Here is a 27,254-nt window from a genome sequence, read left to right on the forward strand (position 1 = left end):
CAGCATTGCTCCGTGGTCCGTAGTAGGAAAAGTGAAAAAATAGCATTAAAGATGAAAAGATTCATCTTGACAAGTTTTACGCCGTTTTAAAGTTGCAATTTTTGCTGGGAAAAGTTTTACTTTAATGATTGAAAAGTTTTGCAAAACAGAATGTGTTTTGGGGCGGACTGAAAATGGTTAAATTCGAACGGAAACCTGTGTCGGAAATGGTGCAAATATTGCGGTGAAAATTGATTCGTAGCTGAAGTTGGAATTTTTCCTCCCAAAAATCTAGGAGTGGGCTCCATCGTTTGTTGAATCGACGTCGCGGGGCTGGTATTCAGCCTCCCGTTATTCTTTTTTTCTTTTTCATTTGCGCTGCATGCGCTACCCGGAATGGTGATAAAAGTTAGACATTTTATTTGATTGCCATGTGAAAGTAAGTGAGAGTGAAATGATGAAACTCCGTGGCCGTGGGATACTCTGCACGGTTTGAGAAGATGAAAAACAAGCGCCATCACAGGCGTGGAAAATAGTAGTGGATGGATTAGTTTGTTGGTTAAGTTGTCGTCTAGTTAAACAAAAAAACCTGGGGGAATGCGCGATACTATGTCAAAAGTGTTGGACAGTGACACAGAATCGGAGATACCAGCCAGTGTGCATAGCAATAACAATAGCGAACCAAACACGGATAATGAGGAGAAACCGGAAGTGGACACCCTGTCGGCAATGGGATCGAAAGGTCCCACTACCAATGGGAATGCTAGTGACACGGATAGCACCGCCAGCACCCCGAGTAGTGCCCGGGTAGCAGTCAATGGAATTGACCCAAATGCGACAGTATCCAGTCTTCCAACAGCAATAGCAACGATACCAGCTCCTCCCCTCGTCCTCAACAGTGCCAGTTCACTTAACGGCACAGCCACCAATGCTTCAGCTGCTGCTGTTGCTGCTGCAACTCCTGCTAGATCACCATCGGCCTTATCCGGGTCCTCATCATCTGCGCCAACGATTGCCAACGAACGTGTGAAGAAGTACCGCCATCAGCATTTCAGTAAAAACATTTACATCGGTACGAAAAATGCGGAAAAATGGGACACTCTGAGGAATCTGCTGCAATTCAAGAACGACGTAGAATTTGTATCGTTCCTGCTTCGTCTGGCCGAGGTGGACGATCGGAAAAGGAAGAATCGAGCTTCGAATGGGTGAGTCAATCTCGGCACGATGAGTAATGAGATGATAGCACAGAAGGCATATTTGCGAAACGAATCGATAGAATCACAGCCCCGTGAAACCTTTCCTTTTTTTCCATCCGACTGGTCAGAGAGGCTTTAAACGACGTTCGAATGTGTGCGAGTGGGCGAGTGTCGTAGGACGTTCAAAACCCAGCGGAAAAATGCGCTCCGACATGCCAGGAATCGGAAGGCGGTGAAGCGAAATTGATGATTTGCCTTTTTTTCTCTGCACGATTCGTCTATGTGTTGTATGTGTTTGTCCCGACCAACCTTCCGCCCTTTTTATTTTCGACCATCCCCACCCACCGAGATGAAACTGTCCTTGTGGTCACGGGCTGTTGATATTCCGAGAGAAAACGTAAACAGACTTTAACGATGATTGGGAAACTTTATCGAGTTGTGTTGAATGCGAACCGCCTCGAAACGTGGCGGCTTGAATTTGTGTAGAAAAAGGCGTTGTAATGATGTTTCGTAATATTTGAATGTGTCACTTTCTGGTTTGTCTACAAAAAGAGGATGGGCTCCAAAGCTTTTATTCTTTTATTCTTTTTCTTTAAATTCCTTTCAGCTCAGCTGATGGACTAAGCAAACGAAATTTAATTTTTGTGAGTTCGCTTCGCTATTAGCCTATTATTTGCAGTACTTAAAGTTATTCGCATTGAGCTGCTTGATAAGCGAATCAGATAATTGTATGAATCTATAAAAAGTAGAGTCCACTTTAACATTCACTAGTTTTATTACACAATCAAATAACAAATGATTTTTTGATATAATATTCTTGCTTTTTTATATAAGGAGTGTATCGAAAAGTAGTTAGCAACATTGATTATTGAATAAAAAAGCGAAAAAAAAACATATTTTGACATCAGTTTTCGATATATTGTAGAAAAATTACATTTTTATGCATTTTACTGATTATATTGAAGAAAATCCTAGTTTCTGTGAAACGCTCGCACTTTGGACTTGAAATTCTTCATTAAATTCTGCACAGTTACTTTTGTGACTTTCCTGGTGGCAGCTGTCCAGTTTTTTTTTTGAACTCCTGCATGTTTTAGGACACTGTACCTTCCCTCCGAAAGTGCCGCTTGACAATTGCCCAATACCTTTCAATTGGCCGAAGATCCGGGCAGTTCGGTGGGTTGATGTCCTTTTCAACGAATTGTATATTATTTTTGACAACCACTGTAGAACGGAGTTGGCGTAGTGGGCTGAAGCCAAATCCGGCCAGGAGAGAGGAGAAGCCGTATGCTTTCTGTACAATGGCAGCATTCTCTTCTTCAAACATTTTTCCTCGTACACCTTGGCGTTAATTGTGCCCTTCGAGAAGATAATTGACAACCACAGGTACAAATTGCTTGCCAGATCAACACCTTCTGCCCAAACTTTTCCATCGCCACCGTGGTGTCAGCGTCCTCCAGATCCTGGTACACCGATTTCGTAAAATATTGCGGTCCGGGCAGCGCTCGAGAGTCTTCCTTGGCGTAGGTTTCGTCGTCGATCAGGATGCATCCGTCTTTATTCTGTAGAATCCGGTTATACTGTTTTCGCGCTCTTGTTTTGGCCTGAAGTTGCTGTACCAGGGACTTTTTCGGCACCTTCTGTTTCTTGGACGTTTTCAGGGAGTTCCGAACTTTGATCCGTTGAATCATCCTGATGCTGGTGTTGAACTGCTTGGCCAAATCCCGCGTCGAGTCGGTGGGTTTTTCCTGATGTATTCAACCACTTTTAAGTCCCGGCCCCTGCTGGGGACCCGTTTCCTACCGGATCTGGGCAAATCCTTCATGGGAAGGGTCTTAGCGAACTTCTCGATAATATTTTTGACACTGGTGTGGTGCTCTTTCACCCGTTTTGCAATTTCGTTGTACGTGACACCACTTTTTGCACACCAAGTGTGCAGAATTTTCTTTCGCGTTTCCGGATCAATTCGACTCATCATTGAAACGATAAACCGTATCGAAACCAATCGATTGCGCAGCTGTTATTGACATGTAAACAAATATGTCACCGCAAAACACGCTGCAAAAAATTAAGCCATTTCAGAGTAATAACTGTTTGAATGTTTCCAACTACTTATCGATACACTCCTTAATATTGCATGCTTTTTTTTGCTGTATACTTCTATAGAATTAGTAGATTTATGATACATTTTTCGGATATAAATATGTTTATCGCAGCATACAAACATCGACCAAACTTTACAAGGAGTCTAACTAAAATAATCAACATTTGAAATTACAGCCTGCACAATATTTTCCGTCTCTGTTGTCGTGTTTATTTCATTTCCTCATAACTTCCATATCGTCCTTAGTTCTTTATCTAGAAGCAACGTGTTTTGATCGGCAGGAGTTCCGGAAAGTTTGATAGATTCATGTGTTTCAAAACAAAAACCATAAACAGATTTGATCGTTTACCTCTTCATGATGGTTTTGGAGTAGTGGTATGAAGCCAATTCCGCCCCAAAACAAAGGTTTTTCATCGTGCTGTTTAATTAATGGCAGGTACCGTTTTTAATTCCTCAAATTCCATTCGGAAATATTTAGTCTTTATTATGATACGATGATATAGTTTAGTCAAAAATAGTTTTTTTCAGATTTCAGAGGCTCGCGCAATTCAATTCGCTTATGCATGAAATGTCAATGCTGTTCATAGTCGTCGAGCTACATACTGCTTATTTGTCTATGTCGATTTGTTTCAGAATTATTTTCAGTCATCCAAGAACTTCAGTGAAAACAGGTGTTAAGACCTGCACGAGCAATCCGCAGCTTATGTATAAATTTTCAATGCTGCTCATAGTCATGGAGCTACATATTGCTTACTTGTCTATTCTGATCTGTTTCAGAAATATGTTCAGTCATTCAAGGACTTCAGTTAATCACGAGTATGGAGGTGAAGATTAAGTGCGTTTGTGTATTTTGTTATTCTGGTAGATCTTATGGCCTGAACTGCAGGTAGTTTTTGGATGGTGTAGATCATTCACATTAAGCCTATTAATTGCAAGTGGTATCACGAGTACGAGTCGAGGACAATAAGTTCGTTAATGCAGTTTGTTATGCTGGTAGATCGACTAGTGCAAGACTAGTGCCCTATGCATTGAACCGCCAACCCGGGCATTGTAGGCAAGAGACCACCAATTTCGACGGCAGATCGGCGATTAATTCAGTCTGCGTTGCAGTTATGTGTCTGCGCCACATATATTGTCTGCAAGACATCCGAATAAGTAAATAATTTCGATGAAATGCCAAAATCTGTATAGTGAGAATTGTCTTATAAATAAGAACAGCGCTTTATATTGCCCGACTTTTCGACCAAAAGTTTAGGTCTTTATCAAAAGAATGATCGTATGCTTCCAAGGAATCATCTAGAAATAATCAACTGCACACGGTGCAAAATTAATCAGTACTGACGCTCATGCTGACCCATATAATGATATTTTAAACTATTTTCACTCATCACGTGACGCTAGCTGAATGAAAATACTTGCGTCGAACACGTTTACATGTGACAAGGCGGGACTAATGAGAGCAAATTATCCGGCCACAGTGCAATTACAAGCGGTGCGAATTGCATTAATACTGAAGAATGCTTGAAGAGTAGTTCTCTGAAATTGATTCTAGGGTAATAAAAGAACCGATTTTTTTAGTTTCTTCGATTTTTAACAAGGTCAAATACAGTTTTGTAAAGTGCGAAGCTTCAACCGCTGAATATCCTTGAAAATAATTGCTACAGATTGACCGATGAGCCACAATCGATACGGAATAGATTTGAGCGCGTTTTGCTCCAATGAGGGAGAATACTGGATGTAGGTTTCTGTCACTTGATATACATAACGGTTCTTAGTTACGTTCTATATCAGTTTCGTCGGCTCTATCAGTTTTTCTGAAAGGTTCAATTGATTATTCCTGAGTTTCAACAATTAGGAATATTATCGATTTAACTGTTAACTATCGTAGTTAATTCCTATCAAACATTTTACCGAAACAAATTATTTTCTAATAGTTTACTATGTCTGAGAATTTGGATCAATTCCGGTAATTTAACGTTCGCATAAGACCATGCGATTTCACAAATACTAATTGTCTGTCAGGACGAAAATACCAAGCTTCTTCAATACCTCCAAAATCTACCGAGATAATTACCGAGCACTCAGATGTTTGAAACTTAGGAAAGCCATGGTTCGGTAAATGATACGAGTGTTCTACCTCCAGCAGTGTCAACTAAGAAGAAAATATTTTCTTTGTTTTCGTAGTTAGCTCGTCATACACTCGACATAATTCCAAGTATGCCGAATTTTCCTGGGTAATGACAGAATATTAGATATTGAATTTTGTGACTATTTCGATGTAAATTCCAGTTAAATTTGTTGTGAAGTTTAAGGAATCATTCGTTTTCACATACTTCGGATTGTAAATTTAAGTGAATTGTGAATCCTTTCATGTGCATCTAACGAGAAGCAAATCTGAAATATTATTTTTACTGAACGATACGTAAAATTTATCAAACTTACAGTCATCTGTCAAAGAACTACTGAATATCGGTAAATCCTATTTAAAAACTACTCCTACATCTGCTGACATGATCTGTAAACTTTGAAATGTCATTTATTTTGCCAGACTCAATTAAAGATTTACCAATTTTCAAAAAATTTAATAAAAATAACGTCTTTTTTCGTCTCTTGTTTTACAGTTCATCATGTTTCCGAATATTTACTAATTATTTCGTCTCAAAACATGATCACTATTTCACATAACTACACCACTATTCAATGTTAGATGACTTCATAATTAATAATGTATACTTTTCATTTGTTTAATCAACGATTGAAAACTTCTAAAATTATCCGCTAAGCAATGAAAATCTTCAAAAATATGGCTTGTTTTCATCTCATTTCGTATCGCAAGGTTGCAAAGTTTTCTCATAGTGTTATAAAAAAAAAGATTTTTTTTCTTTAAATTACCATCGACAAGTATTTTTTGTATCCGTGATGTTAGTTTAATTATATTTCAATAAAACTGTTCCGGCTTCGAATGTTACTAGAAAGTTCATGTTAAATACTAATGGAATAACCATTCTGGCGAATCTAGTAGCACTGGTTTCATGCCGATGTATGTCAACATAACGCCTACAAGTGTGTTTGTTTCATTGGCGCTGCATCTGATATTTTCATTATTTTAACAGGACCTATCGAGATTAACCTTACAGTAAACTTTGAAATGTAAAACGAAAACGACCCAATAATTTTTAAAAGTCGAATTGATTCCAAACTGGTTTCAAAAAATACCGTGTCCCACAGTAGGCATTAGGTCCTTTTAAGATGAATTTTGACATTTTGAACCTGAGAGTGTAGTAGTGCTATATTTAATTTTTAATTGTTTTTATCGGCATAACTATTTCGGGAAGTGATCAATGACAAATTCAAATCAATTATTGCTACCACTTTGGTTTTAGGGAATGTTGTCGAATGTGTGACGTAACGCTTTTGTGAACCACCCGAATCAATCTGAATGGATTTGTGTCGAAAACATTTGATGTTAGAATGTCCACGAAGAAAGGCACTTTCGCATTTAATTTGTTATAAAGGGTGATTTTTCAAGTGGTATAGGATTTGATTTAAAAAAATTTGGAATCAATAGAATGATCAATATAATATTTGTAGATGATTTCACGCAAATGTTGACCGCGGCTCCGCTTTAAATGGCCCAGCCGCAAGGTCCAATTTTATTTGTTGACATATTTATTCAACCAGAAAAAAGCTTCGTCGCTAAACACAATTTTTCGATAAAAAAGTGGATCTTCCTCGAACTTTGCCAGCGCCCATTCCTGATTAAGTTATAGACCAAACGACGAGTCATGATTAAATTATAAACCAAAATGAACAAGTTTGACAATAACACAAGACGGGATTCACGCGTGATCTGTCAAAAACAGTGTTGCCAAAAAGATACCAGCAAAAAATCACCCTTTATATTGTAAGCAACGCCTCAGGGTGCATACATGTAGATCTTTCAATAACATGTTTTTTTTTATTTACTTAATTACAGAATAACCACTGAAGAATTACATCCGCCAGACAGTGAAACGCAACGCGATGCCCTGCCCGGTGTGCTGACCAACTCGAAACAAACCGGGAAATCTAGCACTAAGAAAACCAAGCGAGTACAATTTCAGGACAGTGTAAATATTATCAACAACAATACGACGAGCACTCTGCGAACCGCTGGCGGGGGTGGAATTTTCGACTTTCACGAAGATGAAGACAACAACGAAATGGAGTTCCGGCGCCGTCGACCTCGGTCTCAACAACCGATGCGATCACCCGCTCCGCCATGTGACGAAGATCATAGAGATGAGGAGGCAGCGGCAGACGGTGGTGACGAGGATGATGAACAGTATATAGTGCAGAACATAATCAAGAAGCTACCGGGAAGGGTTGGTCAAGCAAATGAGGTACAACAGGATTCTATCAGCAGTACGATGGGTTCCGTCTCCGAGGACTCGTTACACACTGAAACGGAAGTGTTGGACTACCGCATTGCCGAAAAGATCAAGACCGAAATGGAGGAAAAACAAAAACTGGAAAGGAAGTCATTCGGTGAGGAATTACCGTCTACCTCCAATTACTCGGAACATTCGGATCGTCCATCAGACGATGAGACGTTCGACAGCAAACTGGATATCAAAAAGATTGATATACGAAAGGCACCCTTCGATCCGAAACTGGGGACAAGTCGAAAGCTGAAACGAGAGACAGGATCGGTGGATCTTCGTATCGAATACGAAGAACAAGAATACGGACGCTTGACTCCGGACGAACGCAAACCTTTACTACCGCCGCCTAAGAAACCTAGGAAAGCACCGACAACGAAAAATAAAGCCTGTACCGGATGTGGAATAAAACACGGTACCGATCCGTGCCCGTTGGATACCCCATTGACCGTGATCAATAACAAAATCGAGCTTACAGAATGGTTAGAGCAGAATGAGGATCTAATCAAGAAGCATAAAATTGTGCTAAAACCTGAGAATCCGGAAGAAATGGATGACGAGAATGATGACAATTTTGACGATGAAGATGATGACGATGAAGGAGACGAAAACGAGGAGAATCAGCTTGACGAAAAGCTGGATATTCTACCGTCGTTCTCGGAAACATCACTTCCTCCAGAATTCGAGCTGCGTATAGCTCCTCTAGCGACTCTGATTAGTACGGCACCCGCTGGCAGTAGTAGCGCTAGTAGCCAACCGCCAACAATGGATCTCAATGAATCATCAGCATCGGGAGTAGCTCCGCAAGGTGATTTACAACCTGCGGCCACCATCACCAACACAATCAACCACGGACTTAGCATCTACACAAAAATATTCATTCCAAAGTATACCCAACTGGGACCGGTTATTGGACAAGTGGCGAAAGAAACGGAGATTCAGGATGACTGCACCATGCGCTACATTTACGAAACGTTCGACGGAACCAAATCTACCTACACAAACATGGAAAACAAGAACCAGTCCAATTGGTTACGATACTTGCGCCCGGCTAGGCATCGTGATCAGAAGAACTGCGTGCTGAAGGTTCGCGATTCGCAGATAGTGTTTGTAACCTGTGCGGATCTTGATGCGGGCAGTGAACTTCTTTATTGGAGTGATGATTCGAACTCCGCCTGGGGGAAAAAGAAGATGGAGAAAACTAGTAAGTTTTAAAAATTGGTTCCTATGGTAACCAAGCAACGTAAACGATTGTATTCCTTTTTAGATTGCGGTGGGTGTAATTTACGATTTGATCATCCGCTGTACTATCGAACGCATTGCTCCGTTTTCCACGATCCGTCATTTAGTTTGACGATCCGTAAGTACCACTGTAAAGTGTGTGGAATCGCCGTGCTCGGCAAGGAGAACATCATGAAACATGCTGAGAAAATGCACGACGGCAAGGGAGCGTATCAGTGTCAGTTCTGTCAAAAGGTAAGCTATTTGTTTTGTCTTATTCGGCACCGTCTAGGTGTAGCATAGGTATGCATAAAGTGTTTTGTAATCAAATAAGAACCGATATAGGCCAACAGAACGAATGGTCTGAACAAAAAGAAACCATAATTTGTATTTTGAGCCATGACTTCATCGTGTTTTAATTCTTCACGGTATATTTCCTCGTTAACCCTTTCACGACCATAAGTTGTGCAGGACGAAATATGTCAGTACAAGACAATATTTTTGCTATTGGGGGTGTAAATTAAGAGAAGAAAAACATAGCAGGGTCCATAAGTTTCGTATAATTTTATGGGAAATATTTTTCCCTATGATTCTTAGAAATGAATAAAAGAAGTGTTGGGTTTATTACATCGTAATTTACAATATTTTAATTAATTTACTTATCAGAATAGTAAAATCAATAGTTAGTTATGGCATTCTAAGAAACGATTTCATGTACTTGTGGACGTTGCACATAACACATTTATTATGTGTTTATTTTCTATACGTCATTTTGCACAAACTTTTTTAGTGCAATAAAGATTGATAGTTCTTTTTACTTATTCGTTCAGAAACACATTTGTCGCCTTGGAAATAAGTCTTCTTTAACATTCAGTAAAAACATCGCAAACATCGATTTAATAGTAATTGAAGAATCTATAACGATTTTTATAGAAGGGAAATATATTTTTCTTGAGCGTTAAGGGGTTTACCGTTCCGATAGTGATGAAGCTTTGGCTTGCTTGACCACAGCTACATACCAAATCAAATATTTGTGGGTGCCTTAGCCATTTCCATCGTCCTGAACAGTTCCTCTATGCCGTGCTGTTGCATCTTTTGTTCCGCTTCCAACCTTCCTGGATGTAGTTAAACATGTTTTGAAATATTTAAGAACGTTATAGATGTGCTTGCAGGAAAACCAAGCTTTTTTAAAGTTGTCTTACTGACAAATCCGGACACTATTGCTTTTCATACCCAGTAAATCCGAACATCGGACGCATCGTGCAAGAAAGCTTTTGATTGCGTTTCGAGCTTGCATAGTGTATCGGTAGAACAAAAGTGTGAAGATATACCAAAGCAGAGAGCGGATGTTCGATTACTCAGGTGATGAGATATATCGGGATTGGATTTCCAACCTCGAACATAGGGTCAGAGTTTTTCTGGCCCTAAGAGGCGAATGACCTAAAGGTTAAAGCCTCTATGATCGAAACAAAAGAATGTTTAACACTCTTTCACACCCTATCGGAAAGATGTCGGCTCGAAAATGCCTTGTTTGATATTCCTTCGCTCTGTTTCTCTAGCGATGCATAATGTAAACATAAAGCTTTTTTTATGTCGACGCGGTTGATGCAAATGGTGCAGAATTGTCCGATGACGGGACGATTGAAGCGCTACGATCGGCCCTATATCGTGCTCAATCGGTCCGATAATCGGACCGATGATCGGACTTATGCGGGTCTACAAATTTCACTGGGTACTCGCTCTTCTTTCGACGCCATCTTCGATCTAAAAGCTTGTAGTATCACCGAAAATTGATTCTACAAACAGACTAATATACAGGGTCCGCCATGCAACTTTTTTTAAACATGCAATAAATCACAATTTTTTTCATATTAAAGTACAATCCTTCCGGTTAATTGTGGAATATAATCTCGTTCAAATGGCTGCCTCGGCTGGCCTTGCAGTACGCCATACGGCCGGTCCAGTTTTTTTAGTACATTTTCGATTGTATGCAGCTTTATTTCAGCTATGGCTGCACGAATGTTGTCCTTCAAGGCTTAAAATGTCTCTGGCTTGTCCACATAACACTTATCTTTGACAGCCCCCCAAAAATAATAGTCTAACGGTATCAAATCACAGCTCCGAGGCGGCCAAACGACATCCGAATTTCGACTGATAATTCGATCTTCGAAGACTGTGCGCAGAAGATCGATCGTAGCGTTGGCTGTGTGGCACGGAGCGCCTTCTTGTTGGAACCAAATGGTGTCCAAGTCTTTCTCTTCAAGTAACGGGAAGAACCAATCGCTAATCATGGCGCGGTAGCGCTCGCCATTGACCGTGGCGGCGGCTTTTACCTCATTTTCGAAGAAAAATGGCCCAATGATGCCGCCAGACCATAATCCGCACCAAACCGTCACTCTCTGAGCATGCATCGGCTTCTCCATTATAACGTGCGGGTTTTCCGTCCCCTAGATGCGACAATTTTGCTTATTAACATACCCGCTGAGATGAAAATGTGCCTCATCCGAGAAGATGATTTTTTGGCAAAAATCGGCGTCTTCTTCAAGCTGATTTTCAAAGTAAAACTGCACTATTTTCACGCGTTCCTCAAGCGTATCAACAACCATTTTCGTTCAGCGGAAGGATAAAATTAAGTTTCTGTCATCAGTCGGTGTTGAACAATCGTTCGCACCGCACGCGTATAGCTCTTGGCTCCTGGAATTTTTTTCTGGCTACCTAGAGTTTCATTGATTCAAGGCTTCAGTCTTTTTCAAGACTACCTGAATCACTAACTAAGTGATACAAAGAGTGATATTAGAGTAACTAAGTGATACAAAGAGTGACTAAGAAATTAATCAGCCTTTTTTAAGGCTAGCTAGGAGTCTAATCGAAGACTAATTTAGCCTAGTTAATTTAATTTAAAATTTCAAAAATGCCTGCGTCCAACCGGAAAGGCAACAAGCCTAAGGCTAAAAATAATTCAATACGGAATAAATCACAATCCGTTATTCAACATTTTTCTAATAACATTCACGATATTATAGAATCTGAATGTAAAAATAAAAGACAACGGACGGATTTCCCTTCCGCTGATCCTATGCCGTCTAACAATATTTACGAGATTCTTCCTGAATCCGATTGTAGCGACATGGAAGAAAATTCTTCAAAAATTCCCAAAATGGACGCTTGTCGTTCTGGGAAGAAACATCAATCTATGCCACCAGTGACGGTGATGATTTCCGACTTCAAAGCATTCCGTACTGAGCTTTCTACTTTTCTCCCGAAAGTAAAAGTCTCATTTCAAATCGGACGAAGAGGAGAATGTCGAGTCTTGGTGGATGGATTGGAAGATTACGAACGTCTTATTAGATATTTGACCGAGAAACTTCATAAATTTTATTCATATGATATAAAATCAGACAGACCCTTCAAGGCTGTCTTGAAAGGATTATCAAATGATCAAAGTATTGATGAAATTAAAAATGAACTAAAAGAATTGCTTGGTTTTGCCCCTTCCCAAGTAATACTTATGAAAAAAAGAGCGAATGGTACTTCTAAACCACGCTCTGGAATTTCCCATGAACTTTACCTAATACACTTCAATCGAAGTGATGTAAACAATTTGAAAACTTTAGAAAAAGTACGTTTCATTTCCCACATTAAAATTAATTGGGAACATTATAAACGGCATAATCGTATTGCAAACTTAACGCAATGTCGTCGTTGCCAAGGCTTCGGTCATGGAACCAAAAATTGTCATATGGATATACGGTGTTTGAATTGTGGTAAATCGCATTCGAAAGACGTTTGTCCAGTGAATGAAACCACTGATAAATTTTCATGTTCAAATTGCAATGGAAATCATAAATCCAATTATTTGAAATGTCCTGTCAGGGAAAAAATTTTAAACGCTCGTTCGCTTAGACAACAAGTCAAATCAACGACCTTAAATTTACAGAACATACCTGAAAATCAAAAGGCCGTTACAAATGCCACGCCTAATTCTTCTAAGGCACCTATTTCTTCGAATTTAAAACAAAAAACAGGTACGCCTGCCAATTCGTCTTCTAACGAAAACAATTTATTGACAGGTAGATCGACCTCGTCATCATCTTCTTCTAATGTCAGTTATGCTGGTATATTAGGTAGAAAACTACCACCTATTTCTTCTAATGTAAATAATTCTAACGAAAACAATTTATTAATAGGTAGACCGGCCAAATCACCTTCTTCTAATGGCAGTCTACCTACCAATATTCCTTCAATGCCATTCGCTTCTTTAAAATTTAAAAGTCGATTTAGGCGATATAACTGAAAATAAAATGATCTACCTACAAGATCAACTTTTTCAAATGATCATCCAAATGAATTCGACTTCATCACTTTTTGAAGCATTTCAAATCGGATGGCAATTCGCAAATAATATTATAATGAATTGAAAATTTACCAGTGATGTTAAATAAATATTTGAATATTTTAAATTGGAATGCTCGATCTTTGAAATCGAGTGAAGATGAATTTTATAATTTTCTCGAAGTTCACAAAATCCATATTGCCATTGTGACAGAAACTTTTCTTAAACCAAATGTCAAATTGAAAAGTAATCCACATTATGTGGTTCATCGATTTGACAGGTTTACTGGAATGGGTGGTGGAGTTGCCATTTTTGTCCAACGGCAAATTAAACATCGAATTTTACCTTCTTTCAATACTAAAGTTATTGAAAGCTTGGGAATCGAAGTTGAAACCATTCATGGAATTTATTTCATCGCTGGAGCATATTTGCCATTCCAATGCACCGGCGAACAATTAAATTTCTTTAAAGGCGATTTGCAAAAATTTACAAGATATCGATCGAAATTTTTCGTAATAGGGGATTTAAATGCTAAGCATGTCCAGTGGAATTGTAGGCAAAATAACAGTAATGGTAAAATACTTCATAATCAACTCTCAGCTGGTTACTTCACAGTTCTTCATCCCAGTAATCCGACTTGTTTCTCTTCAGTAAAAACCCGTCTACAATTGATCTGGTTCTAACAGATCAAAGTCACATTTGTAGTGAACCGATTACACATGCTGACTTTGACTCAGATCATCTTCCAGTAACATTCAGACTATTTCAACTATCATAGAGCTAATTGGTTGGATTACAGATCTCACATTGAAAATCATGTGGATCATGAAACTATTTTAGAAAATTCTGCGGACATCGACACAGCAATTGATAATTTGAATTATTACATTATCTAAGCTAGAAATCTTTCAGTTCCCAAAGCTCAAACTAAATTGAATTCTCCTATCATCGATGACAATCTTCAACTGCTCATTCGGTTGAAGAATGTTCGTCGACGACAATATCAACGTTCTCGTGATCCTGCTATGAAAAACATAATTAAGGATTTACAAAAAGAAATTAAACATAGATTTACTCTTTTGCGAAATGAAAATTTCGCTAAAGAAGTTGAACAAATTAAACCATATTCTAAACCTTTCTGGAAACTTTCTAAGGTTCTTAAGAAACCTCAGAAACCAATTCCTGCTCTCAGGGAAGGAAATCAAATACTTCTTACAAATGGCGAAAAAGCTCAAAAACTTGCTCAGCAGTTCGAGAGTGTCCACAATTTTAATTTGAACGTTATGAGTCCTATTGAAAATGAAGTCTCACTGAAATATGATCATATTTCAACCCAAGTGTTATCACACGATGACATTATTGAGACGAATTTTGATGAAATTAAATCAATTATTAGGAAACTCAAAAACATGAAGGCTCCTGGTAATGATGGAATTTTTAATATTCTTATTTAAAATCTTCCCGATGTTGCCTTGAGACTCCTGGTTAAAATTTTCAACAAGTGTTTTTCATTAGCTTACTTCCCAAAAAGATGGAAAAACGCTAAAGTAATTCCTATCCTGAAACCTGATAAAAACCCAGCAGAAACATCAAGTTATCGCCCAATTAGCTTACTTTCTTCTATCAGTAAACTTTTTGAAAAAATTATCTTGTTGAAAATGATGACTCATATAAATGAGAATTCAATTTTTTTACCAGAGCAGTTTGGATTTCGTCATGAACATTCAACTACTCATCAACTTGTCAGAGTAACGAACATGATAAAATCAAATAAATCTTCTGGGTTATCCACTGGAGTTGCTCTTCTAGACATAGAAAAAGCATTCGACAGTGTTTGGCACAAAGGTTTAATAGCAAAAATGTCTGATTTCCAGTTTCCTATTTATTTGATCAAAATAATTCAAAATTATTTAACTGATCGTACTCTTCAGGTTAGCTATCAGAATTGTAAATCTGAATCTTGAACCCGCACGAGCCGGTGTTCCGCAGGGTTCGAGCGTAGCTCCAATCTTGTATAATATTTTCACTTCTGATCTTCCAAATCTACCCGTTGGTTGTCAGAAATCGCTATTCTGTGACGACACAAGTCTGTTAGCCACAGGTAGAAATCTAAGAGTGATCTGCAGTCGCCTACAAAGAAGTTTAAATATTTTCAGTGATTATCTGTCAAAATGGAAAATTAAACCAAATGCAGCAAAAACGCAATTAATTATCTTTCCTCATAAGCCAAGAGCTTCTTTTCTTAAACCAAACAATAATCACATTCTAAAATTGAATGGCTTGAAATTGACATGGTCTGATCAAGCTAAATACTTAGGTTTAACGTATGACAAAAAACTCACTTTCAAGGATCACATTGAAGGAAGCCCGGCAAAGTGTAATAAATATATAAAATGTTTATATCCTCTTATAAACAGAAATTCTAAGCTCTGTCTAAAAAACAAATTGTTAATTTATAAACAAATTTTCAGACCAGCCTTGCTTTATGCAGTACCAATTTGGTCAAGCTGTTGTTCCACCAGGAAGAAAACGCTTCAAAGGATTCAGAATAAAATTCTGAAAATGATTTTGAAGCGTCCTCCCTGGTTTAGCACAAATGAGTTACACAGACTCACAAATATAGAACCATTAGATGTAATGTCACATAATATTATAAGCAAATTCCGACAAAAATCGATGCAATCTTCAATTGAATCGATTCGCTCTCTGTATTAGTTAGTAAGTTAGTATATAAGTTCCTTTTCCCCATTACACAATACAAGTAGGTTTAGAATTTTCCCTACACAAAAATCTCAGAATTGCGGAAGCAAATAATGTCCTCATGGTAATAACCAAATCATATATATAATAGGGCTGAAAAGTCACCACTTGTGGCTGAACACCCAATTTGAATCTTAATAATATTCCACTCATATACTCATATTCCAATAAACAATAATTAAAAAAAAAAAAAAAAAGTTTCTGTCAACTCAGAAGTGACATTAAGGTTACCAATGTCGAAATAACTGCTAGTTAAAAAAAAGTTAGATGGCGGACCCTGTACAAACAGACAGAATATATCTGCCAGTCTGCGGAATATTTCACGCGTTGATGAAGTGTTTCCAGAGATATACGTATTTAGGGGTGTCCCGATTTTATCATGAACAAGCCTCACCGAACTCGTGGAAGCCATTTCGAAATCCAAGAAAGCGACTTTTATGCTATTAAAATTCTTTTAAAACTCTTACAAAACCTCCTTGATGCATAAAATAATTCAAGAATCAACTATAGAAGCTTCTGGAATCATGTGAACGAATAGAGGAACGAATCAGTACTACCCAATCAGGTGCCGTAGAATCATCGACTATACCTGGTATTTACAACTTATACCAACGGAATTTCAGTAGCGCATTCTTCGACGAAACCTTATCGTACGATGTTTCTTGCCGTTCTCCGATTGGCTCTCACCCCACCTTAACAGCATTTCTGAATATTAAAAAAAACATTTATTTTCCCAGTGTTCAAGAAAGGAAATAAAGTGAAAGCATCTAATAATCAGCGGGTCAATGGTTCAGACGCTTGTCTACAAACCAGTAGTCTAATGTTCGAATCCCGAGTTGGAAGGATTCTTAGTGTCAGTTGGGTCATAGCACTGGTCATGCAATAGCTTTGTATACTTACAAGTCGGCTGCAAAGTCGTTTGAAACAGAACGTCAAGTTCTACTTCGGAATGTAGTACCCTGACTTTACCTTTTATCGAATTATCTCGGGACAACCACACTGTGCGTCGTGACTAAGTTAAAATCGAAGACTTGACCAAAATGCCTTTCGCCGTCAACTCTGCAGTCCCTCAAGTTAATCATTTAGGACCATTCTCATTTTTATTCCACCTCAACGATCAAAACTTTTTTTTTTATTGAAATGACGCAAACTACGTTTCGTGAATAATTTTCAGAATTGCAACGGTGCATTTATACAAAAGATTGATTTATTGGTGACAAATATTTTCTATCACACAATTAAATAACGCGGAACAAATGAGAGTAAAAAATATAGCAACATACAGAATTTTTATGTCGATTATTTCATTTCGGATTTGTATATTTCAATGAAAGATACTATCGAAATGCAGTACGGGCCTCATTTCTGGCATTCAGAAGGGCCTAACTAGGAAATTCTCTACCGATATTAAACACGGTTTGGAGCATTTTTCTCGAACGCGAAGCCGGCTTTATTCGCACTCGTTTGGTGCAAATTTTACACTGCGAAAAGTTATTATTCTAGATTTGCACTAAATTGATGATTTTGATCTCCGATTTGCAAAGAAGCAAGCTTGGTATCCTTTTAGATAACATTTGGAGCTAATAGAAGGGGTTATTTTGCATAATATTGATCATCGTTGTCCACTTTTCGTTGTATTCTTCTCCAACCAGCAGCAGGATGACCCAATCAATCTTATTGTTTCTGCGTATGTCCTGCAATTGATTCAATGCTGAACTGAAATCTTGATACTGGAACTGAGCTCTGGACCTGAACCAACCGGAACGATGCACTTGTTTTACTTTCTGCTCAGTCTACTGCGCAGGTTACAATTAACGAAATATATCAAGTGTTAACTTTTCATACCTACCCAGGTACGAGAAAGACTAATATTTCAGAAATCTTTAATTTCGAATTATTTGTGACTATGTCATACAACTGAAAATGTTATCATAAATTGATGTTCACATTTCCGAAGGCATGTAGTAAAAATCATGTTGATACTTTAGATACAAGAGATATTCACGATAAAAAACTTATCACTCTCGCAGAGGGTAAATTTTGACAAGGCGCCCCATAGTAAAGTAAGTCATATTCACGACAAAACAACGCTATAACATAAAATCTTGACGTTTCATGTATTTCAAAGACATTTGAAATAAAAAAATGTTTTCCATTTCGATTTTAGAAATCTCAAAACTTTAACCGCACCCTTTACCCATATCCGATTTAGCAAAAAAAATTTCATAGGGTCTTTTTTTGAAACTTAAACTTACTGGCACTCAAAAACATATTTATACATAAACTACTTTTTTGAACATTACTCATTTTCACTAATACAAACATATTCACAAAACAATTACAAAAAACGTGTTTAGTCCACCTAGCAGTGAGATGATACCTATTTTTATCAATCCGCATGTGTTTTTTGCATGAATATTCTTCGGTGTTTAAGTTTTCATGACATTATTTTAATGACCCTCGTTTTAAGCGACAATTTGAGATTTTAATCACTCATTACTCTGTAATGTCGAAACTGCAAATCGGATCGAATTTGAATCTAGAAGTGTGATAATTGATTAAACATGCCATGATATGTAAGTTCCACTCTTGAGTTTACGGTAATTTAAGGTACTTCCAGAGCCGGTATTCAGGAACCAGTTCAACTTTGAAGCTTTTCGGGATTGTCATCTTCTATATCGGTTTGAATTTTAAAAATTCATCATCATGTAATTCGAGAACCGGAAGTCATAATTGGATAAAATAATTAATTTTTGTATATAAGTTTTTTTAATTAAAATTTTTGTTTCTGAAATTTGATTAGGCTTTTTTTGAGAAAACGATTGAGCTTTGAGAAACGATTTTATACTGAAACCGGAATTCTAAAAGCGGTATGGCCGAAGTCAGATAAATTCACCTGAGTAGCTGTACAGTTTACATTTGTTTCAAAATATTTGAAAATCAGTTAAGACATCTTTGAGAGATCATAGCACGAATTAAATTTTTAGGTGCCTTCTGATCGACAACTGAATACCACTAAAACTGAAAAAAGTTAATTTTTTTATCGACTATCCAAATCTGCTAACCCGATAAACCTGATTAAATTATGTGGAATAGACATTTTTATACAATCCCCGAAACCGGAAGTTGGATCTGACTGAAAAGCAAGATGTTTTATAGAACTTTGAAACTTTTCATTTGAATCTTAGATGATTCTTAGATTTCATTTGAATCTTAGATCGGTTCAGCCGTCTACGAGAAGAATGAGTTACACAATTTTGATTTCGTTTCACATATCATCCTGTAGTTCCGAAACCAGAGGTCGGAACCAAACATAATGCAGGAACTTTGTTTGGGAGCATACGAATTTTCGTATGAATCTGAATTTGTAGAAAAGAAATTTTCAGAGAAAATTGAGTGAAATTATTTGTCACACACGCATTTGCTGATCTCGACGAACTGATTCGAATGGTATATGGATGTTATGTTGTTCCAGCATTTATTGCTGTAAGTAGTTTAAAACAAAATAATTAAAAAAAATTCTGCCATCATCTGGTTTATATATGTCATATTCGAACGATTATGTTGCCAAAAACGAGCCGTGCCAAAATCGGTCCGAGGCTAAATGTCATGAAAAAGAATGCTGTGCACAATCCTTTTGGTTCTTAGAAACAATTGTATGTAACAGTATAAAAAATCGTGTTTTCCGTTGCTCCCAAGCATTTCTTTGTCATGCAGCGCTCAAAACTCCTACTGCTGGAATAGGGGGAAAAGTCGCTTACAGAAAAATTTCGATATCTCCGTTAAAAATGGACGGATTTTAACAATCTATGGCTTGTTGGATAGGTATTACCGTGCGGAATCTAAGTCTGAAAACATATTCTGCTTTCAAGGTCAATTGTGACAGATACTGTCAAAAAACTGAAAATTTTGACATAAAACTTTGTATAACTCAAAAAGTAAACATCCTATCTCAAAACCATTCAATAGCGTTTTGGGTGACGGGGAGACCTTTCATTTGCGACTAGTTTGATGAAAATCGGTCCAGCCATCTCTGAGATCTCGACCTCTTAGTTGACAACACACATACGGACACACACACATACACACACACAGACATTTGCTCAGTTCGTCGAGCTGAATCGATTGGTATATGTCATTCGGCCCTCCGGGCCTCGGAAAAATTTTCGAAAGTTTGAGCGAATTCTATACCTATTTTTTATATATATAAAAATAGGTAAAAAATGGAATAAATTTAGGAATCTGGCTGCACTTTACCGTGCTTTTGACAGCTTCATTACACTGATCAGCTTTGTCAGATCTACGGAAATCTCCGTAGATTTAAGGATTCGGTGAAATCCGAAAAATGATAATCAACCTTAAGGTCTGAGGACAGAGGATCACGTGATGAGTTTTAAATCGACCACGTGGCTCGCTCAATTCTCTTTGCGCATCGCATTTCTCTTGCACTCTCTCGTATATGAGCAAACTGTACCGGGTTGCCAGCATACATTTTATTATTTTGATGAGAAGTTTTATCACATTAATCTATCGTATGGGTTGGACATTACATGGATTCCAATGAACAATGAAAAAATATTCAACTTTCACAAAGATTGAATGTCTGTGTGTTTGGCAGCCTTGTCGAGCCAATTCTATTTCTCTCTCCTTTTTCAGAATCCTATCAGGAAACCAAAGCGAGAAAAAAATGGCGGATGCGTTGCAACTGACTTTGTTTCACAGAAAAATACAAGACTTTATTTTTATCGCGATAACATATATGTTTTTATGTACTAATCGCATCTAAACTAAATTATCTAGACTTTGTCACGGTAGATTTATGATACAAGCCTTCAAAGCCGAGATATTCGATGAACAAGTAGAGGTATTTCCGAGCGTTCCAATTTTCAGCAGTTCATTTCACAGAATATTCTCAACTAAATTTCGAAGACATTGTCAGGTTTTTCTATATTCTGCACCGTTTCCAAGAAAATTTAATTTGAAACGGGAAAATAGCAAAAAACCTACCACTTTACGGTACTGTCCTCAGCCCTTAACCGAACGACAGAAAACTGATGCGAAAAATAATGAAACGAAAACTGATGCTCACGCCTACTGCGGTTCCACCTCAGCAATGTCCGATTGAAAATTGTCGATAAAGTAGGCATTTATGAAATTTTCTGTTTTCAAAAGCTGCATGTCAGATCAGACGGTACTCGAAGACTTTGGGAAAATATTGACAAAAGTTGTTCATTTTAAAAAATTAATTGAATCGTTCTTAAACCCATTTCATCCAGTAGTCGTCATGCAAGATTTTGAAACGACTGGTACGGATACAATGTCATCGACCGCGTTTGTTTTACCACCATGTTTACTTGTCGACAACTTCGCACGATTTTTGTGAGAACACTGGATCACGTAATTACTAAACTCTCATTGATTCATGTCTGAACTATTAACATTAAATTAGTCGTTGGATTAGAACAAAGATCCTTTAAACTTGCCTGAATATCGCCCCCTCATCTCAATCTCATTCTTCCAGTTCTTCCTGCGTCTAAATTACTTGGAGATGCACCGAACGTACGGCTGCAGTATGAACCCGCAGCGAGCTCGGCCACTGTGTGATTTTTGCGGACGCAAATTCTGTCAGCCCCAGAAATTGAAGGTTCACATCAAACGGATGCACAGTGACATGGCGGAAGTGTTACGTGATTTCCAGTGCAAGCTGTGCTCTAAACTACTAGGTTCTCGAGCAGCACTTCAACGTCACTCCAAGGAGGTGCACAGCCGAAACTCCGCCGTGGTAAGCTGCCCTCGCTGTCAGAAGCTGTTCCAAAACAGGAGCAACCTGAAAATCCATATGTTAACCCATTCCGGTGTACGGCCTTTCAAGTGAGTACTTAATTGTAATACAGTTTCGGTGGAACATAGTAATAACTAAGTAACAACTTCGACTAGATGCGCGGAAGGTGAATGTACGGCAGCGTTTACGACCAAACAATGTCTGCAGTTCCACTACAAGAAGGTTCACGGATACACTCAGGAACAGATGCCGAAAATTGAGCGCAGTGTTGCGTACACATTTGATGCTTATTCTGGGGGTATGAATGATGGATTGGTTGGTAAGTAGCCTCTCCTCAGTCACTCATACGGGTATTCCTAAACATCGTTGACGTAGACTTCCTTTTAGATGGCATTCAACGCCGCCAGCGACGAAAGGTGGAACCAGGAGAAGAAGGACCCGCCCTGACTGGTGCTGAGAAACGAAAACGTCAAACCAAGGAACTCTCCGGAAACATCCTGAAAACGAAAAACATTCTGGAATCGTTCAACGAAATATGCAAAAACGACAGCAATCTTTCCTTACTATCCACGAAAATATCTTCCATTCTGAATGGGAACTTGAAGGATTTCACCAAAGTACCAGGAGGAGTTTCCGGTTTAGATAGTGATGTGAGAAAAGAAGAATTGGACGATGATTTGGATTCCAACGAATGTGCCGAACGGGATGAACGTTTAGAAGCAATCCAGCGACATCTGAATCAACCGATGCAGGACGACAAACACGACGAATTCAGTCAGCTGCAATCCCGTTTGTCCAACATATCAGGTCAAAACGATCCAAATGCGCTACACTATAAGCTAAATAACAGTGAAGAAGAAAAGCCCCTTACTGATGGCGACAGTTTCGGTGATCTGAATTCACTGTCAGCCAATTCAAAGTACAAAGAGTTCCTTAACGGTGGCAACACTGGTTTGGTTATTAGCAAAGGTAGTAAAAAATGGATCAGTGACAACGATCATCTGCAGGACGATAACAATTCGGAGAACATGTTGACTGCAGCAGCCAACCGAGATTTTCTCACGAAGTTGATAATGAACGGAAATGTTGGTCACCCGTCTTCGCAGAACACCGCACCGGATGACGACGAAGATGATGATGACAACTCAACGATACTGGATGTGGTCGATTCCAACAACCAGAATCAACAGAACTCGAATGTACATAATCATTTGCAACAGCAACATCAACAGCAACATCAGCATCAACAACAGCAGCAACAATATACGTCTAGTTTTGCGGGTCTAAACAGTTCACTGCCGGATTTGCCGACCTTCCAAGGCCATAGCTTTTCGACGCACTTCAATCATCAGTCACTATTGGGAAGTTTCTACAACAACAATAACGGAATGGCCGGTCGCAATGCCATCAACACTATTCCGACTTCGGCTAGTATGCTGGTAGAAGCCGCTCTCAATTCCGTCAGTAACATCATCAACGAAGCGGAAATGAATAGCAGCAACAACGAAAATCAAGATCTGCATATGGGCGATATAGACGGAACCAGTGGAGCGGGAGCTGAAAATAACCTAGCAACGGATTCGTTTGCCACAAACGAAGTCAATAACACAACGGATGAAATGAAAATGTTGAAACCACACAGCTTCCCACTGCAGATGAATTCAATGTCACAGTTTTCATCCCAATCCCCGGACGACGCAAGCCTCATCCAAGAACGTAACGAGATGGAGGTTACCCGACCTAAGTCACGCAACAAGCTTCCCGGTTATGGTGACAGTGAAATGCTTGGATATGACAGTCAACAACAGCAGCAATCGACGCCACACAAACACAATCCTAGCGTAGAATCGGTTCGTAGTGCGTTGTCCCCAGAGCAGAATGACTTCAACTACTCCAATTCGAACGGTGCTCAACGACAGCATCAACAGATTGCAACGGATTCGCCGGTACGATCAAACTCCCGCCAAATTTACGGAGAACACGATCTTATTTCACCGGCTTCTACGCCGTCTCTACCGCGGTATGATTTTGGTGCCGATAACAATAACTACGCTCGTAGACAGGAGAAAACGATAAGCTCGCTGGCTTTGGAGAACTTTGAGGCCAATCTGAAAGCGAACAGCCATCACATGCAGCACTTGTCTAGCGATGAGGACAGTAGTATCGTGATTGCTGAGAACCTCTCGGTCAATGCGAATAATACGGACACGAAGATTAAAATGAACAATCATCCATCAACTGCCGACTTCATGGCGTCAAATTCTGGCGGCCCCGTCAGCAAATATGATACCGGAAGAAACAGCTTGGGGTCCGAACTGTCGGCCGACCTGCGGCTCAAGTACAACACAGAATCCAATGTTGATCTTCCAGATTTCCGGTCCAACGGTAGCATGAATGAAACTTCCGACTTCCAAGGGCTGGATATGAGCTCCCGAGCAGGACTCGCATCTAGTTACTCCCACAGTAATTTCCAAGTTTCGTCGTCCGGAGCAAATTTGAATTTCAACCGTTATCACCATCACATCTACGACATCCTGAACGAACGAGAACAGCATCAACAGCAACAGCAGCAGCAACAGCAACAACAGCAACATCAGCATCAACAACAGGAATTCCATCTGCAACAGCAACAACAGCAGCAGCAACAACAAATGCAACACATGATTCAAGATCACATTGGTCCTGAAACCGACCCTGACCAGCCGGCTTCGGTTGATTTAAGTCGTACATCGAGCTATCTAGTCCCATCGCCTCCTTCTCCGGCTCTGCCCTATTCCCATCCTCACCCGGATATGATACGCATGGTTTCCTTGGATCTAAGTTCGAACAGTGGTGGCAACATGATAGTGGGAAACACTCCGCATCACGTCCGTCATCCGTCGTTCCTTTCGTCCCAAATTCAGCATTCCAACCGAGACTCCTTGCCCGATCACCATCGATTACTAGCTAGTGAGCAGCTGGCTGCCACGAACCATAGACTACTGGTAGATCCAACGGCCCATCTAATCTTCGAACAGAACAACCGACTGCTGGCGGAAACGCCAGGTCCTGCACCACCACCTCCCAGGCATGTTGTTTCACCGCAACGTGGCTTCGGAGCGTACCATCATCACCATCACCATCAGATGGGATCAGCACCGAGTTACCATCACCACTCGGTTAAACAGAACCTAACCTCTCCACCGTTGAATCAGCATGCGTCGGCTGCAGCCGCAAACTACCACCCTTTTCCCAGTTACTACTGAAACCGATGTATGATGATTTAAAAAGTACCAAGTAACGAGTACGCGTTACTGAGTACGATCGATCCGACAGGTCCCGATGTTTGGCAGCTTGCGAAACAGATTACAACTTGGCAGATAGGCGAGAATTTATTCTTTCAATCTTTCGAGGTACTCAAAGTACGCATACGAATCACACAAATTAAACTAGGATTACAAAAAAAGATAAACAAGATATTTAGTTACCAGAAACAAATAAGTAGCACAAACAAGGAAAACTAATGCTGATCTAGCTCAACAAGTATTATCTTAAAACACACAAAATACCCACCAGAAGAGGATATTGTAGAGAAAATAAAAGTACACAAAGTAGAGATACCAGTAGCCTCAAATGCGTTTACAACTCATAAAACGATCATTCTGTTAAATGTCATCGCTATTTATCGAGTTAATACAGACTAGAGTTCAGCTAAAACCAATCATCAATCATCAGACTTGTATTTTTAAGTAACTAAACTACACGATTCCATGGTTTTCTCATATAATTGTATTTGGTGGGCGTGATGATCAATTTTGAGCTCTACATTTGAACTATTCGTTGTATTTATATCATTAACAATCAAAACATCCCAAGCAGTAAGTGGCACAAGCATGTTTTACAAATTAAGAAGAACATTATAAATGTTTTTTGCATGATAACTTTAGTTTCGGGAATAATCAGCACGAACTCAGAAACCAACGCAAGACGGAAAACAAAAAATATATCGTAGTTTGTAATATTTATTCCAGATTAAGGTAACAGTGAACGTAGAAAGGAAACTATGATTATACAAGGACAAACCAAGATCGAAAAAAAAACGAAAACAAATGATGTGCCAAATCCAACAACAAAAAAACGTCACAGATACCACGAGAAAAAATAACACTTTTTTTGTTAGTTACTCTTATCTACCCAACTAGCAGTCTTGTCAGTCAGCTCGTTTTACTATAAATAGCTGTAGAATCGATATTTACAAAACCCAATTCCATGTATTTGTGTAATATTGGCAAATCTTGAGACGCAGTGTTCTATGTAAACAATGACACAAAACGAATGCAACGTGGACTATCCTGAAACTGATAGCTTAAGCAGAACCCAAGGAAAATGTTTCTTCCCTGAATAAAACGAATCACAAACAAAAACACACGTACATTATCTCACCCACTGAAAAGCACCAAACAGGCAAATTTCATGAAACAAACAACACAACCATAAAAACATCGCACGCGCATACAAAAGAACAATAAAAACAATGTCTGTTCATAGATGGGAAAAAAAGAACTTACCGACAAATGAAAAACGAAACATTGACAAAAAACGGACAAACATATTCAGCAGATACTTCGCAAATACTAATAGAAACAAGTCTATACTTTAATAATGGCACTGGAAAAAAACCACTAAATCAGGCAAGTGTATTATACGAAAAATTAATAAAGAAAATAAAACCAATCCTTTGGGGCACTCCGTTATCCGAAAGTTCTAGTAAGTATTTACGCTTTTTTGTATGCTTTGTTTTTCGTTTTCTCACTATTTGTAATGAATTTCATCATAGCAGAGACGATTAATGATTAATGGGAGAAAATGAGCCTCATGAGTGAGTTTTTGCCTCCCTTGAATGTTTGGTAGCGCTGGTTATGTATTCTTACTTTGAGGTCTCCAGGGCTACATGCTTTATTACCGAATAACAAACTCCGCTTGCTAGGATCCTAATTGACAGTTAATTTGCTAATGAACAATACACAGCGATACTTCAATTTCTAGAAAGAAAAGGCGAAACTATTTTTTCTCGTTATTTTAGATGGTTCTAGATCTTTTTACTACAAGAATTAGTAAATGAGACGATTTGTATTAGTCGCAGAAACTAGCCCATTTCACGAAAGATTCGCGAGGGCGCAGCTTCATAACTCACACAGGGAGCATAGCAGTAAACCAATCGAAAAAAACGAAATTCTTTTTATGTTGATTTTTTCAGTAGATATAGAGGGGAAGTGGGAAAAATTGCACACCTTTTAAAGATAAACCAATAGTTCATCGATTTATCAAAAAATGATCTGAGAATATACGATAATTTCTAAATATGAATTGAAACCAAACTCGAAACATTCATCGATGTTTTTCTCCATTTGCTGTTAATGTTAGATTCGCCCTTCTTTGAAAAATATCTGATATAGTAATATAATTCAGAACTTATTTCATG

The 27,254-nt window shown here is 38.7% G+C and overlaps 1 protein-coding gene across 4 annotated transcripts; it reads left to right on the plus strand.

Moving 5' to 3' along the window:
• LOC131425694 (uncharacterized) lies at positions 1–26,506 on the plus strand. Of its 4 annotated transcripts, none has more exons than XM_058587766.1 (6): positions 1–1,184; positions 7,253–8,901; positions 8,965–9,173; positions 21,533–21,882; positions 21,949–22,112; positions 22,169–26,506. In XM_058587766.1, the coding sequence occupies exons 1-6, from the start codon at positions 577–579 to the stop codon at positions 25,036–25,038; spliced, it is 5,850 nt and encodes a 1,949-aa protein (XP_058443749.1). In that variant the 5' UTR covers positions 1–576; the 3' UTR covers positions 25,039–26,506. The 4 variants fall into 4 exon arrangements, with proteins under 4 accessions (XP_058443749.1, XP_058443750.1, XP_058443751.1 ...); XM_058587767.1 differs by having other exon boundaries at positions 22,181–26,506; XM_058587768.1 differs by having other exon boundaries at positions 21,949–22,091.
• The last annotated feature ends 748 nt before the right edge of the window (positions 26,507–27,254 follow it).

This window comes from Malaya genurostris, chromosome 1, assembly GCF_030247185.1.
Source record: "Malaya genurostris strain Urasoe2022 chromosome 1, Malgen_1.1, whole genome shotgun sequence".
NCBI classification, from domain to species: domain Eukaryota; kingdom Metazoa; phylum Arthropoda; class Insecta; order Diptera; family Culicidae; genus Malaya; species Malaya genurostris.

Bases quoted from the DNA above. Each gene is read 5' to 3' on its own strand.
- LOC131425694 (XM_058587766.1), top strand. From the start codon at position 577: ATGCGCGATACTATGTCAAAAGTGTTGGACAGTGACACAGAATCGGAG. The intron at 8,902-8,964 runs GTAAGTTTTAAA...ATTCCTTTTTAG, and splicing joins AAAGAAGATGGAGAAAACTA to ATTGCGGTGGGTGTAATTTA. The intron at 22,113-22,168 runs GTAAGTAGCCTC...TCGTTGACGTAG, and splicing joins TATGAATGATGGATTGGTTG to ACTTCCTTTTAGATGGCATT.